The sequence below is a fragment of the Antechinus flavipes genome, chromosome 4 (genome assembly GCF_016432865.1).
Source record: "Antechinus flavipes isolate AdamAnt ecotype Samford, QLD, Australia chromosome 4, AdamAnt_v2, whole genome shotgun sequence".
Lineage (NCBI taxonomy): Eukaryota > Metazoa > Chordata > Mammalia > Dasyuromorphia > Dasyuridae > Antechinus > Antechinus flavipes.
In genome coordinates this window covers 211,981,075-211,999,904 of record NC_067401.1, presented here as the reverse complement: position 1 = coordinate 211,999,904, position 18,830 = coordinate 211,981,075, and the positions used below count along the sequence as shown (strand labels likewise).

Here is an 18,830-nt window from a genome sequence, read left to right as displayed (position 1 = left end):
AGGCTAGATTTTAACTCAGATATTATTAACTCTAGGTCCAATACCCTGTATCACTTAGCTGGCTATTAACTGGTTATAATACTTAAAATAAGACGGAGAATAAATGCAGTGGGTTTGAAGAACATCAAAGCTCATTAAAGGTATTAAAAATCTGATTACAAAGTTTGGTTTGGTTTCATTTCGTTTTTAAAGAAAAAGATGGTTTTAGAGTACTTAAAATGATTCTACTTACAACATCAATAACATCATCAGTAATATCAATTGTGAAAAAAAAATGAAAATTTTCATTAACAGAGGGCAAAAAGCATCCTTTATATATCATATAACTTACTTCCTAGTTTTGCTTTTCTCTTTGCAAATAATTCCCTACTATACATCTAAGGGCTCAGCAAATAAAGTACTGGAACTGGATTTGAAAAGATCTAAATTCAAATGGAGTTTCTGAAACTTTCTAGTTGAATGATCCTGAGAGTATCACTGAGTCTTTGTCTTCCTCAGTTTTCTTCATTTATAAAATAGGGATAGCAAAAGCACCTACCTTCTTTCCCAAGTTGTAGTGAGGATCAATTAAGATAATACCTCTAAGCATTTCTAGACATTATTATTTAGCAAAACATTTCTCTATCAGAATTAGTAAAAATTTTATTATCTCTTTGTGGGTTGTTCTACATGTTTGAACAGGTAAACCTCAATGATTTACAGAGTACACAATATTTCCAATATCAATTAACAATTAACAATACTATAGGATGAGGGCATATACATATGTAGTGTGACTAGTAATGACTACTATTCTATTTTTGCAATATAATGAATAATACTTGATTAAGCATTTCCTTTAACCTTCCATCATAAAGTCAGTTAATTTTTATTTTAGGAATATCAATCAAAAAAATCAATCAATCATAAACAATTGAAGATGTATCAGGAACTGTCTTCAGAGATAGCTTAATACACACAAAGATGCAAAAGATAGTTATTACTCTCAAGAAGTTTACAATCTAATAGAGACAGGACACCTAGGTAGTGCAGTGAATGGAACACCAGCCCTGAAGTCAGGAGGACCTGAGTTCAAATCTGGTGTTGGACAGTTGTGTGACTCTGAGCAAATCATTTAATCCCAATTGCCTCAGAAAAAAAAAAAAATCTAATAGTGACATAGGAGACAGAGAAAATACCCAGAGCTAAGAGACTGAGTTTCTTATTCACAGAGCAATCAGAAGGCTGAATCAGTGGATCAAAGAGTAAGTGTAAAAAGAATGGAAAGGTATGAAGAGGCTAGATTACAAACTACTCTGATTGCCAAATAAAGCATTTTGTATTTGCTCTTCAGAGACACAATGAGCCATTAGAGTTTTACAGAGTAAACACAATTAGACTAGTGTTTTATGAAAACCTTTATTTAATCTTTGAATGCAGGATATATTGGAATGGACTATCACAATAATTTAGGCATGAGGTGATAAGGGTGTGTACTTAGAGCCATGGCAGTTGCCAGAGGAAAGAATAGTTGCAAAAGCAAAATCAACAAGCATTCACAATAGCTTAAATATTGGGGGGGAGAAGAGAAGGAGTGTTGGGGTTAAAACGTGAGAGTGGCTGAGGAGAGTGAAGAATATAGGATAATTTTTCAGTTACAAATCTTAGAGAAGGAGTGACTTGTGTTGTCCTCTACAGTAAAAGGGAAGAAAGGTTTAGTGGGAAAGATGATGAATTCCCATTTTGAACATCTTTTCTCCTAATCCATTCTGGATATCTTAAGTTTACATATCTACTAAGCATTGAAATCAAGATGGCTGAAAGGCAGCTGAAGATGCAAGACTGCAGAGTTTCAGTCAGGACAGGTAGATCTGAGAATCAATAACTGAGTAATGGTAATTAAATCCACAGGAACTAATGAGATCATCAAGTGAAATCGTATATAGAGAGAAAACAAGACGGCCTAAAGGCCAAATCCTGAGGAACACCTATAGTTAGAGGCTGTAATCTGGATGAAGGAATAGTCAGAGAGAAAGAAGGAAAACCAGGAGACAGTGTTATCCTAAAAACTTAAAGAGATTAAGAACATAGAGGTAGCAAAGTACAGGGAATAAAGGACAAGCTTCAGGATCGGGATATCTGTTTTCAAGTCCTGTTTCTGACACATAATAGCTTTGTGACCCTGGAGACTTACACTCTTAGCACTCCAGGTAAATGTTTCTAGGAGCCAAGATGAAAGAGTGAAAGCTGCTCAAGCTTTCCCAGTATCCCTTGAAAACCACATGAAACCAGGCCTCTGAACAGTCTGATGGAAAGAAACTACTCTCCAATTCAAAATACACTAGGAGGACTTCAAGAAAGGTCAGTCTCACTAGGGTGAAAGGAGTTGAGCCCAGCTCAGACAGGGTCAAGAAAAGTCAGTAAGAGGGCCTTAATCACAGCAGTTCAGCAACTGAGACCCTCTGTCCACAGCAGAGCAGTGGGGCAGGGCAGCTGCCAGTCTCAGCACAGAAGGCAAAATGTCAGCAAAATTGCCAGAATGCAAACTGCCAGGCTGTTACCTGGAGAGAACAGAGGATTATTCCCTGCTATGAGCAAGACACCAAATACAAGGGGCTTCTGTGCTTTTGAAAGCCAATGCTCTTACATAGACAAGAAACTTAGGACCCCTGTACTCCAAGAGCCCAGCTCAATCTTAAAAGTCACAAAATAGGAGGGGGAAAAAAGTAAATGAGCAAGAAACAGAAAAGAACCTTAACCACAGAAAACTACGATGGTGACAAAAAAGATCAACAAAAACACCAACTCAGATGAAGACAAAATGCCCACAGGGAAAATCTCAAAGAGTGATATGAATTGGTCTTAAGCTCAAAGGGGTTTCTTGGAAGTGTTCATAAAAAATTTTAAAAGGCAAATAAAGAGAGGTAAAAGAAAAACAAGAGGGAGGGTTGGGGGGGGGGGGAGAGGGAAGAGGTATGCAAGAGAGATCTCCAATAGCTAGGAAAAGGAAATCAATTTCTTAAAAAATTCTATTAGCTAAATTCAAAAAAAAAAAAAATCCAGTGAAGAAAACAATACCTTGAAAAGTAGAATTAATCAAATGGAAAGAGAGATACAAAAGCTAAATGAAGAAAATCACACATTAAAAACCAGAACTGAGCAAATGGAAGCTAATAACCATGAGACATCAAGAATCAAACTACTAAGAAGAATTTTAAAAATGGAAGAAAATGTAAAATATTTCACTGGAAAAACAGCCAATCTGGAAAATAGATTCAGGAGAGACAATTTAAAAATTATTGGTCTACCTAAAGGGCATGACCAAAAGAGTGAGCATGGATAGAATTCTTTAGGAGATTATCAAGGAAAACTGAACTGATACACTAGAATCAGAAGATGAAAGTCATTGAAAGAATCCATCAGTCACCTTCAGAAAGCTTCCCACAAGGAAAATCTCCAGAAATATTTTTGCCAAACTTCAGAACTATAATATCAAGGGAAAAAAATACGGTAAGCTGCCAGGGGAAAAAAAAAATTCAAGTATCAAGGAGCAACAGTCAGGATTACACAGAATCTGGCAGCTTCTACAATAAAGGTTCAGAAGGCCTAGATACCATATTCCAAAAGGCAAAGGACCTAAGAGTACAATCAAGAATCAATTATACAGTGAGACTGAGCATCATCTTTCAAGGGAGGAGATGAATTTTCAACAAAGTAAGCACTCCAAGTAACTTCAATGCTAGAAACTGCAGTTGTCAATGTGCATGGGAGGAGGTTCCTTAGTTGGAGTCCCCTGCTCTGATAAATTCAGACTGGGACAGCCCTTACTAAAGGCAGGATATAGGGACATAAAAAAAGTGGGACAACCCTTACTAAAGGCAAGATATATAGGGACATAAAAAAAGGGTTACTAAGGAAGATGAAATGGAGTAAATTTCTTTAAAAGGTTATGGCTCTACCTTTTAGCCTTCAAATCCTAAAATTGTGCTCTCACACTGCTACTAAAGGCCAGAAATTATGATAATGTGGATCTAGCATAACAATCACCTTTTAAACAACAGCTATTTTACCTTTTTAATTTCAGTTGTCTTTAATTTGGCACCTTCTTCCTCACCTTTCTGAAACTTCAAGGTTTTTTCTGGACTTTGAATTGGCTACAGAATTAAAAAGAAAGTTGATTATAGGGGCATAATAGAAAAGAAAAAGGCAACAGGGGTTTTTGAATAACTTTATTCTACCCCAGAAAATAATTTGTTCTCTAGAACTTAACTGTTACAAATCTTTTTTTCATGATATTAAAAGCAAAACTAGCTATTACATATCTCTCTTGAAAATAAAAATAAGCTGGTTCCTGATGAAACTGTACTTTTCGAATTATACATCTATTAAATTTTAACACATATATATTTGGAAGGTTTTCAGGATAGTTTCTCTCTCATTTTGCTCTGAGAGATCAAAATTGAAATGACTGTTTTTAAAAGCTCAAAGCAAAGTAAATACTAGACATATTCAGGGCCAGAAGTCCTGAATCAGGAAAAGCACTTTTTAAGGCTAGATGTGCTCAGCAAACTTCCTACTTCTTTTTCCTCATCCTGAGAATTCTCCTGGGAAGCTTCCCCAACTTTGAAATCATTCAAGATTAGTCTAAACATTTCCAATGTCACTGGAAATTAAGTGAAAATTATCATGACAATAAATAATGCTACATAGTTTATATTTCAATATTGTTATTTAACTACATTAAAGCTGTTGGATATTTTACCCACTTGCAATCTGCCAACCTTATGTGTAGAATTTTTAAATAGAATATAGCACAATGGCACTTGAAAGATGCGAAAAAAGAAAACCAACATTCCTCTATTCGGTGCTTTAAGACTCATAAAGTGCTTTTAACATATTATGTTATTTAAACTGCACAATAAACTTGTGAAGGTAAATAGTTTGTGATCATTTCCATTTTAAAAATAAAGAAATTGAAACAGAGTAAAAAAGAAAAAAATTAATTTAAAAGTTTGGCTATGAGTACCCTTACTTTATAATTAGCTCATAAGATTTATATTCAAATTTAAATATCCTGACTCCAAAACTAGTGCTTTAATCATTATACCATAACTAAACTATTTCTTACTCTTGTTTTGCTTCCTTCAACACAGAGATCTCTGAATTCCAATGTTCACATGTGTATAATGGCTCAGTTAATCTATATATATTTTTGGTGGGGGGGAATGAAGGGAGATACTAAAGACATAGTAGAAAGAATTCTCTCTGTTATTGTTACATTTATATTTACAAACTCAGTAAATAACTTACACTATGACCTCCATTGAAACGACCAGGTAACCTTCGCCCAGGCATTTTTGGTCTATTTGCAGTAAGATGTAAAAGGTTTTCGGAGGTAGCTATGTCATCAAAATTTACAGCATCTAGAGGATGAAAATAAACATGTAGATAATTTATTTTATTAGACATAAAAGCAAATGAAATTTTTGTTTCTGAAAACTATAAACTAAAACAACAACACTGAATTTAATATTCATTAAGTTATACAGTTTTTTCTTATGTATTTGGAAAGCAAAAACAAGTTTAATTTTTGATGTAATTCAACTAAGCCAATAAAAAGGTTTTTTTTTTTTCTAATTAAGATAATGTTCAGGTACAGAAGTAGTCTTCGTAAAAGTACTTTTGAGAAAAAAAAACATGTCGTTTAAACATGGAACCACAATTACTTAGAAATAGTATAAAAACCTGCTTTTAAAAAAAAGACAAAGACAAAAACAAAAATAACATGCAAAAAAATCACAGGTTATTTTTAAAAGTGAAACATTAACTACTATGTGTCTCAAAACAAAGAAAAATATGGATACATAAAAACCATTTAAAACATCAAGTTATAAAATTTATGTTGACATGAATTCATTTATGTATAACAGTGTACTTCCACATGAAATTGCTTCTTAGTACAAATAAAAAGTTGTTCTGTGTTCTTCTGTTTAGTCTGATACATCGAGGGTTATAACTAAGCTCTCAACAGATTCACTGAGCAATTTTATTAGTTTTACTTACTGCTATACTTGCTATATTAATCCCAAGACAAGGAGAATATGAGAAAAAGGCAATAGAAAACATTATCTTATTTGTCACTATATTAAAGTTGGTGAAACTTTGACACATCATTGGTGCCTGTTTTTCCTATGATTTCACCTCTAATATTAACGCATGCCTCATGCCACAGTTGGTAAGCAGAAGAGTCTAAGGGAAATGTGAGTCATTCCAGTGTAGATTTAATTCTGTATATTACATCTTTCTATACAGTCCCAAACAAAAATGACCTGGAAGTAAACTGTCTCACAATGCAGTAGACAGTTTTGGGTTCTCTCAGATTTAGATCGATACTCTTTCCACTTACCCCCACCTGAATCCTAAGTAATATTAAATTCTGGTTCATTTATTTAATTAAGATACTTCATTTGTTTTATACATTTAATTTCATTTTTCTAAAGCATTCTAATAATGTTATATTTTAACCCAATATCCATGGTCTATTCTAGCTCTCACCAATTTATTCTGTGTCTGGGCACAAGAGGAAGAAGAGGAGAGAATGTACTAGAACTGAAGATAGCACCATCTAACAATGCTAGCTTTATAGCAAAAATAATATCTTTCATTGGAATAAGAGTCATCACTTTTCCAACTTCCTATTTTGATTATTTTGTGTTTTCCATCCTGGTTATCTCAACTCTACTGTTACTAATACTACATACCATTTTTTTTTAAAAGGAATTTCTAAGGATATTTTTGTCAATTAATTTTTTTAAAAACCTCTTGTCAAGATGTACATTTATATTTATAAATTCACCAGAGATGCTACATATAAAAAGAAAAATATTTTCTCTATTTTGAATATGCAAATTTGCTTTTGTTACTGCTAAAAATGTTTTATGTAAACTTCAGTAACTAGTACAATCAATCAACTTGGATTTGTAGGTATTATTTCGAATGCATATTTAAGCAGTTAACAGAAAAAGAAAAAATGGTAAAAGGTAAAAGAAAAAATGGAAGAACAAACAAAAAAAAGATGGATTTTTAACAACACTGCATACACGTGAAAAAACACATTCCATGTAACCAACAACAAACAATAGCAGTAATATTTTTGAGCTCTCTAAAGATGACCAATTTTAACTTAGCAATTTACTTGTTTTTAGGTTAGTTGAAAAAATATATATACCCTAAGGTCATGAAATATTTAATAAGATCACACTTTCATATATTTAAATCCTCAAACATGTCACTTAAATAAATTCATTTTAAAATATCCTTTAAAATATTTAAACCCTTAAATTTTGTTTATGAATAATAACAGTATGAATTAGATTGTCCATTAATATAGCAAATATTAATCATTTGATTACTTTCTAATGACCTGAATTTTTTGTTTGGCTGCTCAAGACAAGGTTAAAAAGTCAAAGTATAACAACCAATGTTTAAAGAACATTAGACTATTTCTATGATTTCAAAATTGCAAAGATCTATATATATTTAAAAATTATTTGGCAAAATTTTTTGTCTACTTATAGAAATGTTTCCAAAGAGATTTTGTTTTTTTCTCACAAAAACCAAAATGTTAGCATAAACATTGAAAGACATTAATTTTATAAAAAGACAAGTCTACATACACCTATGTCTACTGAGAATACCAGTTTTTTTTTTTTTTTAATAGAATAGCATCTTACCAAAATGGAGAAAGGTAGGGTAAATTCCTGACACGTAAGAAGGGAAACATGGCAAACAGGATAGGAAACAAAATCTGGAAAGAAAAGTCAAGGATAGGAATGTCTAGAAAAAAGATTCTGAACCCAAAAATCATTTTACAAAGCAGGAAAAAGAAACACTAGTAGAAGAAACAGCACAGTTTCATTATTCAGCATATTGATTGTATATAGTTTTACATATTAGGCTTAAAAATGAACTGGTTTTTATTTGAGTTTTATTTTAATTATTAAGTGAGCCTGCTTCAACAAACTATAACTAAAGGTTCAGAAGTAAATAAATTTAGAAAGAGAACAAAGATGGCCTCAACATTGATTTTGTTGTTTAAGAATACAATCTGATAAAGACAAATATTTGATGGTTATAAATGGATTGTGTTATAATCAATTTCTTGGTATATTATTCCAATAAACATCATCTCTGAGATTTTATAATATTAGCATGATTAATGCTATATATTTTCTTTTTCCTTAAAGACTGCAGATGTCAAGCTATAAAAAACCTGAACAGAAAAGTGGGCTGTGTCAGTTATATTCAATGAAAATATGTTCATGTCCCATACGATCATCTCAATAATAGAAAATTTTTTAAAAGGTCAAACTACTATTAAAAATAGTGAATTAATGTTACAACAGCTATGCATGTGTACTTGTCTTGATTTAAGTTCAATGAGATTATACAGTGTTCCCTTTTATATATTATAAAACTTATATGATGTCTACCATCTTATTAATATGATCATATTGGGAGGAAAATCACAGTAAATGAATAAATAAGATCAAAGAGGAGACTTATTTTTCTAACAGAGAAATACCATAAAGAATATGTCTATGCCCTTTCAAAGCTAACTTGTAAATTTGGAAAACCAAGAAGTACTGCTGATCATGAAAAAATACATCCAATATAGCCTATAACCAGCACTGTCATTTTTACCTTTTAAGGATTAATATCAGATATTCCCTTCTTATTTTAACGTCACTGAAAAACAAAACTATATTTAAACAGATTGTTATGCTGGTAGCATCATTACATAAATGGGAATAAAGGAAGGATATGCAGTTTCATCAGTGTGGGAAATTCTAAATGTGGAAAAGCCATGACTGGAAGTTTTAGTTATTTGCTTACACACATAGCTAATAAGCATTACATACAGGATTTGAACCCAGACCTCCTTGACTTCAAACCTAGTGTATTATGTACTAAGCCAAGCTGTCTCTATATACTTCATAATAGGGGATAGCTAGGTGGTACAGTAGATAAGAGTATCAGCCCTGGAATCAAGAGGTCCTGAAGTCAAATCTATGTACTTCATAATACAACAAGAAAAAAAAAATACCATCCTTCAGGGAGAAAAAAAAAAATTGAGAAAAAGTAAATTTCCTCCTACCCCCAACCCCATGATAAAATAAAATAAGGCATCATGAATAGTAGATGAAGTACTGGGCTTAGAAGCCAATGAACCCAGGAAACTGGTAAGCCACTATCTTATGCTTGAAGACGATCTTCCTAGCATTTTACAAATAATGTCACAGATTATGCCCAAAGGGCTATCAAACTCTGCATACCCTTTGATCCAACAGTGCCTCTACTGGGTCTGTATTCCAAAGGGATCATAAAAAAGGGAAAAAGCTCCATATATGCAAAATTGTAACAGCCCTTATAGTATATGAATGTAAAACAATCAACAGGATGATTTCAGAAAGACCTGGAGAGACTTACATGAACTGATACTAAATGAAATGAACAGAACCTGGAGATCACTATAGACAGCAACAAGATTATATGATGATCAACCACGATGGACTTGACTCTTTTCACCAATGAGGTGATTCAGGCCACTTTCAACAGACTTATGATGGAGAGAGTCATCTGTATCCAGAGAAGGGTCTATGGGGACTGAATGCGGATCACAACATAGTTTTCATCTTTTTTGTTGTTTACTTGCTTGTTTTTTTCTTTCTCATTTTTTCCTCTTTTGGATCTGATTTTTCTTGTGCAGCATGAAAATGTGGAAATATGTTTAGAAAAACTGCACATGTTTAACCTGTATTGGACTGTTTGCTGTCTAGGGGATGAAGAGAGAAAAATATGCAATACAAGGATTTGCAGGGGGAAATGTTGAAAACTATCTTTGCATGTATTTAAAAAGATAAAAAGCTACTCTTATCAAAATAAATCAATTAAGTCATAGATTTCCTTAGAGAGAGTTCACATACCAGTAGTTTCTTATCTGAGAACAGAGTGCAAGAAGGAGGGAAAGAGAAAGAGAGAAAGAGAAAGATAGAGAAAGAGAGTATGCTACTTACTATAACATTTCTAGATTTAAATATACACAAATGTAATATACATATGAAAGTAGGGTCTATGCATGGAGTGTCAAGAGCTAATATGTTCATTTAGTTACTATCTGTATTCCTTGTTAAAAAAGATATCTTTGATAAAGCAACACATTTTTTTCTAGCTGCTTCAAAGAAAATTTCTCTATATTAGTTATATCATTATTATTTTCATAGCTTTTAATATTCAGAGTGGCAGGAAACTTAAAAACTAGTCACATTACTTCACTTTTATAGGTGAGGAAAGAGATCCAGAAAAATTAGGTAAAGTGACCAAGTTCAAATAGGCAGAAAATGCTAGAACGAGATTCAAACCCAGATCCCTCTGACTCTAAATCCAGCACCTTTACATTTTCACAAAATAAACCAGTACCGAATATTTTCCCAAGTTAATAATTAACGAGTAACCATAAAAAACTCATATATTATTAAATTGGATGACCTAAAAAAATACAAATAAATTTTGATCATTTTTTTCCTAAACTATACTTTCCTGTTTTTTTAAAATAAATTTTTATACATGACTTTTTTTTAAACATTATGTAATCAACAGTTATCTTTCATACCCTTGTTTGGTTAAGAATAATCTTTTAACAACCATGAAAAGTACATTTTCTGTTTTTCTGTAATAGTTCCTCCTTTTTAAGATATAGGTCAAATATCCCTTTAGAACTTCCTATGTAATATGGTATCAGGTATTAATCTAATCCCTATTTCTGCTGGAAAACTCTATTTTTCCCAGTAGTTTTATTCAATTAAGGAGTCTTTCTCCAAATTTATATTTTCTAGTTTTCTCAAACACTGAGTTATTAGATTCCATTGTTTCTGACTCTTCCACAGTTCTAGTGTTTTTATCTTCATCCCTTTTTTTCAACTTCCCTTTTGCTTTTCTAAATTAATTTTATAAAGAATTCCTTTGATAGTCTGGTACAGCATTAAAATTGTAAACTAATTTTGGTCTGTCATTTTTATTATATAGGCACAGTTGTAAAATGAATATTCCTTAAGCTATTTGTTTGTTTAGTCATTTTGGTAGTGTTCAATTCTTTGTGATCCCATTTAGAGTTTTTTCTTGGCAAAGATATTGAAATGGTTTGCTATTTCCTTCCAGATAAGGAACTAAGGTAAACAGGGATAAGTGATTTGCCCAAAGACACATACAGCTAATAAGTATCTAAGACCAATTTGAACTCAGGAAGAGGAGTCTTCAGAACTCTATTCACTGCACCACTTAGCAAATCATAAGCTATTTAAATTGTTTTTTATTTTTTTCATTAAGCATTCTGTAACTGAATTTATAAAGGTATTTTAATATACTTTTATAGATCTTGAGTGTTTTCATCAGCATCATATAATTATTTGCAATGAGATTTCCTTTAGATTTTATTGTATAAAAATTATCTCAATTTTTATATGTTTATTTCACAATCTGAAATTTTGCTGAAGCAACTGTCTTAATATCTTTGCCAAGTTTCTATTATTTTTTAAGTAAATCATCATATCAACAGCAAATAGGGATAGTTTTTCCTGCACTTTTCCTTTCATTATACTTTTCTTTCTCTCATGTTGCTATTACTACAACGTCTAGAACTGTGTATATGTGTGTATAAAAACACAGTGAATTGCATCTTTAATTTACTTTTGTATTTTGAGAAAAGCTTCCAGTCTATCTTCAAGGAATATAGGATTTTTTTTTTTTGGCTGAAGCAATTGGGGTTAAGTGATTTGCCCAGGGTCACACAGCCAAGAAGTGCTAAGTATCTAATGCCACATTTGAACTTGGCTCCTCCTGACTTCAGGGCTGGTGCTCTATCCACACTGCACCACACCTAGCTGTCGCATATAGGATATTTTTTTTTTAAAAAGCCTATACTTTGTAGGGTTTGTTTTGGTTTCTAAACATGAATATTATCCTTTGTTAAAGGTTTTTTGCTATTTATGTTGAGTTAATCATAATGGATTTAAATTTTGCTTTTTAACAAGATACATTATATTTAGTGTTTTATGAATGCTGAATTATTGTTACATGGTCTGATATATATCCAACTTGATCATAATGAACTGTAGTCTGTTCATATGTAGTCTGTTTGACAAAGATTTATTTAATTTTTTAAAAATGATATTTGTCTAAATTTCTAATAATATTGGTCTAGTAGTTCTCTTATGTTTTAATTATTCTCTGGTTTAGGTTATCAGGATGACATCTGTCTCATAAAAGGAGTCCAACAGGGTATTTTCTTCTCAAATTTTGAGAATAATTTGTGTATCAGTACTATTTTAAAAATTTGAAATATTTTTCCTATGACTATATGGGCACCATTAATCTTGTTTTTATGTTTTTGTTTTCTTTTTTCTTTCTTTTAGAGGGGAGATAGAAAAGGAAAGGCAATGATGGATGTTGTTCTTCTAAGACTGGATTAAGATTTCTATGGGGTCCTTGGTTAATATGAATATTTTACATTTGTGATAAGCTTTCATTGCTAAGGCTCCATTTGGATATATGTGGGATTATGCTTTTCAAAATGTCAGCATGTCATAAAAAGGGCAAAATAAATTGAAATTAAGAACATTACTAAATTAGACTGCCACTAAGTTCCTCTCTACTTTTAAATATAACAACCCTAATACCTAAATGAAAAACAAAAATAAAGAGTTTAAGATATTTGAAAAAGGCCAAGTTAAATATACTCCAGCATTTTTTATATACACTCCAGCAGTTTTTGTATCTCCATTGGGCCTATACACATGTACCTATATAGATGAAATAACTATCTGTAGAACTATATATTAACCGACTCTCCAATATTTAATTGTATTATAAAATTTGTTTAATTCCATAACCTTAAGTTGTGGAATGACTGAGCTATAGTAAAAATCATTATTCTAGTAATTTTAACTACTGAATTTTTTATCAGTAAATCCCCACACTATCTATTTTGGACATATTGATTAAAACAAGGACTCCATCTGGATATAAGATATCTATAAAATATAAGATAGATCTATAAGATAGAGCAGGAAAAGGATTTTTTCAGTCAAAAATAAAGTGGGTTTTTTAATCTAATTATTTATATGTTTGGTTCATATGGTATTAAATACACTATGTGTGTGTGTGTATATATATGTATGTATAATGACAGGAAAAGATAATGACAAATGTTGGAAGGGATGTGGGAAAACTGGAACACTAATGCATTATTGGTGGAGTTGTAAAATGATCCAACCATTCTGGAGAGCAATCTGAAATTATGCCCAAAAGGCTATAAAACTGTGTATACCCTTTGATTCATCTATTGACTCTGTATTCCAAAAAAAACAGAAAAGAGGAGAAAGGACCTACGTGTACAAAAATGTTTGTAGCTTTTTTTGTGGTAAAGAATTGGAAAACGAGTAAATTCCCATCAATTGGGAAATGGCTGAATAAGTTATGGTATATGAAAATAATGGAATATATTTCTATAAAAATAATGAATAGGCTGATTTTAGAACGTTCTGGAGTTACATGAAGTGATGCTGAGGGATACAAGCAGAAACAATAAAACACTGCACACTGTGTAACAGTAAGACTGTGTGACAATCAACTATGACAGACTTGGTACTTCTCAGCAGTTCAGTGATCCAAAGCACCCCCAATAAACTTTGGATGAAAAAAGTTATCCACACACAGAGAAATAACTATGGAGACTAAATATGTAAATCCACACATAGTATGTTCACTTTTTTTTTTTCTCTTTTTCTTTTGTGGTTTTTTTTTCCCTTTTGTTCTAAATTTTCTCTCCCAATATGATTCATTAAAATATGTGTGTGTTTTTTAAAAAAGTTGTACATGTATAGCCCAATTTAAAAAATAAATATTTTGCTTGTTAGAAATTTCTCAAAAACAAACTACACTATATAACAAATGTTTAAAAAAAAATTTTAGAGGCAAAAAATGAAAACACAAAAGATGCTTGTGTTTAAAGAGACAGAAAAGGAAACTAATAAATTATTGCCTTAAGAAACAGATGATCACATTCTAAAAAGGCATGTAATGGAATTAAAAATCAAAGATATTGTAGTAAGTATGCTGTTAAATATCTTAATAAAATTAATCAGGAAATTTTATATGGGCCTTGAACACTTTCCCCAAACAAGTATCATAAAAATCTGAGACAATAAAAAAAAATTATAAATTAGAAATAAGGATGCTCAAAGACTCTATATCTATCTATCTATATAGCTCTATCTACCTACCTACCTCTCTATCTATCTAATTGCACTTTCAGGAACCAAAATCAAACAAAATTCCTTAATCTATTCAACCTACTACCTTGACTTTTAAAATTAGATTGTAATTTTGGTACCAAAATTCAAAAATTTTTTCAATGTACTTCAAAATAATAAATTATTGTGGTTTGCTTAGATAAAAAAAAAACAAAATAGTAAAAACATTTACAAAAGAAAATAACTGAAAGCAGCTCCTTTTATTTAAATCAAAAGCTAAGTAGGTGAAGAAATTCTTGTTAAAACATATCCTGAAACTAACCCTTTAAAATCTAAATGTTTTAGGTAATTCTTGAAAGATTATAAATTGCAGAGACCATGCCAATCTTCATCAGTACATGTAGTTTCTTTTTTCAAGTTTCCTACTTCAGTGAAGTCATGTCTAATCCCTATTCTCAACATGCCTTGTCCTTGGTGGGAAAGATCCAAACTTGGGAATATTCCAGTATTAAGCACTTTGTAGAGTATAGTGACTAAAAGAAGGGGAGCAGGATACTGTTTGAGAATAGTCTAAAAATTTAGAAAACCAAAAGAGAAATGATAAAAATAGAACATATAACTTTCAAAGGAAAAATAAAATGCAAAAATTTCCAAACAAAACAGTTAATATATTATGATAATTTTTAAAAGTATAATACTGAAATCAATAAATAGAAAGGCTGATAAAGCAGTAGTGAAAAGGCACTGAGTTGAATGTAGGCTATTATAAAACCACTATTGTATGTATTGGTTACATCACTAACTCAACCTGTCCATATGCTATCTTAAATGACAAATGTGCCATGATTGTAATAAAGAGAAAAAAGTATTATTTGTGAACATGTTTTTAAAAAGTAAAAAGCATACAAGTGCAAAGTATAATTAATAAGTGACGATAGTGATATGACTGATAGAATTATAAAATAATCTTCACAAAATTTTGTATACCAGTGAAACATAAATCTCAGAGTTCACTTTCTAATTCTGCTACTCCAGGGACGGGAGGGAGTGACAGAAAAGGTATAGAGCATAGTCACAAAGATGAATAAAGATTGAAAATCTGTTTTTTAAAATAAATAGATAAAGATCAGTCAGCTTATGAGAAAAGATTATGAAAGGTTATTCAAATATGTAAGAAGTCTTTATATAGACTCTACCTAATCAAAGATAGAATACAAAAAGAAGCTATCTTAAAATACAGCAGGTAGGAATCAAAATAATATTTCTTAAACCTAATAATGTTGTTTATATCACTAAAAAAAAAAAAAAAGACCAGAATTTCTTTGGCTCTATTTGAAAACAGGATGAATTCTGCCTTATGTGGGACAGTTTCAGTGGTTTAAGGGAAAATATGCTCTCAAAATCCCTTGCTGTCTTATGACTAATTACAAATACACTACACATAGCCAAAAATCATTTAAGTCATTCATCTTCAATTTAGTTTCATTTTTTCAATCAAACTTCATATGAAATATGAATATATAAGCCATCATTCCACTTTTTACATTGAAATTCATACACAAAGACCTATATATGTTGGGAGTTTAATGAGAAGCACATTTAAAGATTTAACATTTTAAGAGATTACTTTATTTGTTAACATACCTGTATCTTTAGAGCCCCTTAGTACAAATGAATCTAGGTCTACTGATTTTGGTCTAAGAGGTACTTGTTCAGAATCTAACTTTGGTTTCAATCCTGGCTCATTTTCTGCCTTTGTCGAGAAGGGAGGAACTTCCCCATTGAGCCTAAAATGAAGAAACAAAGAGACAATAGTGATCATTTAACATGTGTAAAAAAAAAAAATTAAATCAAATTATACTGTTTTCACAAAAAATTTAATATAAACTTTTAAAGGCAAAGAATATGAAATTTATATGTAATAATACGATGCTTTTTCTGATGCCTAAGTTTAAAGATAAATTTTTTTTTAAAAGATTCAGGCAACTTACAAAAAAATAAAAATGGAAATTTAATTTTATTCTTCATATTCTATAAAACTAACCAGTATAAGTATAATAAATAATATCAGAAAGGCAATAATATTTTCATCATAATTTGGGATATAAGCTTAGTAAGATTAACATTTTGTCAAGAATAAACAAAAAAAGGTAAGAAAGTTTTTTTAAAAACTCAGTAATGGAATTAATTATTTGATGACAGAAAAATTAATTTAAAATGAAGTGACTTACTTAGAGCCAGGTAGTGGTGGTGGAGGAACTGGTTTTTCAGGTCGCTTTGGATACATCATCCCTGAGGATCTTAATAAATTGTTGGCTTTGTTAGGAGGAATAGGTTTCTTGGGTGGTACTTGGGGAGCATTTGGCTTTGAAGATTTCTGTTCCAGGGATGATTTTTCATCTATACAAAATTTTTTTTAAGAAATAAAGTAAGCATAATCCAAACTATTTAGGTTTTCTGAGAGCTACTAAGTATATGTATGTTACGTTTATGTCACTGGTTCTCTTCAAAATAAAAACCAAACAACATATTTATCTACATATCTACTAAATTAAATGACTGTGTAAATGTGCATACATATAGTGTATACATACAATACATATATATAATTTGTCATATACAAATTATACACAATTTATACATTATACACACACACACACACACACACACACACACACACACACACACTTACTTTTTCTTGACCTAGTAGGCCAAATTCTTTAGATTGGTCACAAATTTAATTTAGAATTGGATATTATGATATCAAAATGAATTCATCTGCTAGGAGGGATATCTGGACGACCTGACCTTATCTTAAAGCCTTTATGTGTAGCTATCACCAATTAAAAAGTTAGCTTCCTCACAATAGGAACTACCTTTTGGTATTTCCAGAACTTAATAAAGCTTGGCATATTATAAATGCTTAATAAATGCTTTCTCAAATATTCATTCAATGATAAGGAACCCATTTTTAGCTGGCTTTGTATTGAATTTTCTTCATCACAGTGCTAAGTACTTTTGTAAAGTATGTCTCGCTTTTTTATATGCTTCCCTTGGTACGACTGACTAGAGTAGTAAAAAATTAAGAATTTTCTTATTCTCCCCTTCCCCTGTAATAAATCTAGCATAATTGTGACATATAAGGGAGACATTATCTAGAAGAAATGAAAATCTTTCAGGCAATATTCAAGTAATATTACTGAATAAAATAGTTTTTTTAAGTTAAAAAAATGAACATAGAAGGAAATCTTGTATTCTCAACATCTTTTAGCCAAATATGATGGTAAATATGTAGTCTACTATGGATTATCATTTTTGAAAGTTTGCTTGCTTTTCTTTTATTACCTTCAACAATCATGTCCTTAATGTATATATGTTATGATTCTCATTAAAAAAAAAAAAAAAAACTAACAAGACATATTTATCAATAGTCGTATCTTTTTTCAAATTTTTGGAGGATAAAATAGCAAGTCCAATATTTTTGCCATGCCTCTAATATTTTTTTCTGATGCCCTAAAAATCAAAGTCTTATTGCTCAAAATTTAGCTCTAGCATAGATTTCTGCATGTTTGATCTAATTACTACTTTTCTCTTCATTTCCTTTAATATAATTTCTATTTCCTCAAGTTGTAAAAGGACTGTTAAAATGTTGAGTTCAAATGTGATGACTATTGTTCTTGATGGTTAAAAAAAAAAAAAAGAGCCTGTTTTATTAAGTTTCAGATATTTTATTCATCTTTTGTTCATAAGTTTCAGATAATTTATTCATCTTTTGTCCTTTAGGACACAGAATCTGAAATGTACATTAAGCAGTAATCATTTTCAGTTGTGTTCAACTTGTAACCCCTTTTGGAGTTTCTTGGCAAAGATACTGAAGTAATTTGCCATTTCCTTCTTCAGTTCCTTTTACAGATAAGGAACTGAGGCAACAAGACTAAGTGACTTGACCAAAGTGACACAGCTAATAAATGTCTAAGGCCAGATATGTTCATATCAGGAAAATGAATCTTCTTGATTCCAGGCTTAGGCACTCTTATCTGCTATGCCACCTAGCTCCAATAACTTAGCCGTTTAGATATAAATTAATCCATGGGAGGTGATAAGATCAGCAAGTACATACTGCAGAGATTCTGGCAATCTGAAAAATCCATGTAAAAAATTTTGGCCTTCCCTTCATAACAAAGTCGTCTAATTTTTTTTTTATTTTAAAAAATATTACTATATACAATATTACACCTATTTTATGCATTTTCTAAGTTTCTAAACTTTTTCTATACTGTTTGCTGGACTTTATGTGCCAGCTGCAGTTTAAACAAAACTTCCCAAAATTCCCACTTGATTTTTTATGCCAACCTAAATATATGAAACTATGATGGATAAAGTTGCTATATGGAAAGTATAGTAAGTTTCAACAAAACTTCTCAAAATTTCCACTTGATTTTTTATGCCAACCTAAATATATGTAACTATGATGGATAAAGTTGCTACATGGAAAGGATAACTACATAATAACAACATCTACTATAAGAAGATTAGATTGGT

General features: G+C 31.0%; 1 protein-coding gene across 7 annotated transcripts in view; it reads right to left on the bottom strand.

The window, feature by feature from the left end:
* The window catches only part of CD2AP (CD2 associated protein), a 188,958-nt gene that overhangs the window by 44,698 nt on the left and 125,430 nt on the right, over positions 1-18,830 (bottom strand). For all 7 annotated transcript variants that reach the window (XR_007953545.1, XM_051997108.1, XM_051997109.1 and 4 more), the window contains 4 exons: positions 16,520-16,688; positions 15,933-16,075; positions 5,290-5,402; positions 4,050-4,133 (listed from right to left, as the gene is read on the bottom strand). Coding sequence is in view for 6 of the 7 variants with exons in the window: in XM_051997108.1 (XP_051853068.1) it covers positions 4,050-4,133; positions 5,290-5,402; positions 15,933-16,075; positions 16,520-16,688 (509 nt within the window). In the remaining variant the exon portion in view is untranslated. The remainder of the gene's footprint in view (positions 1-4,049; positions 4,134-5,289; positions 5,403-15,932; positions 16,076-16,519; positions 16,689-18,830) is intronic.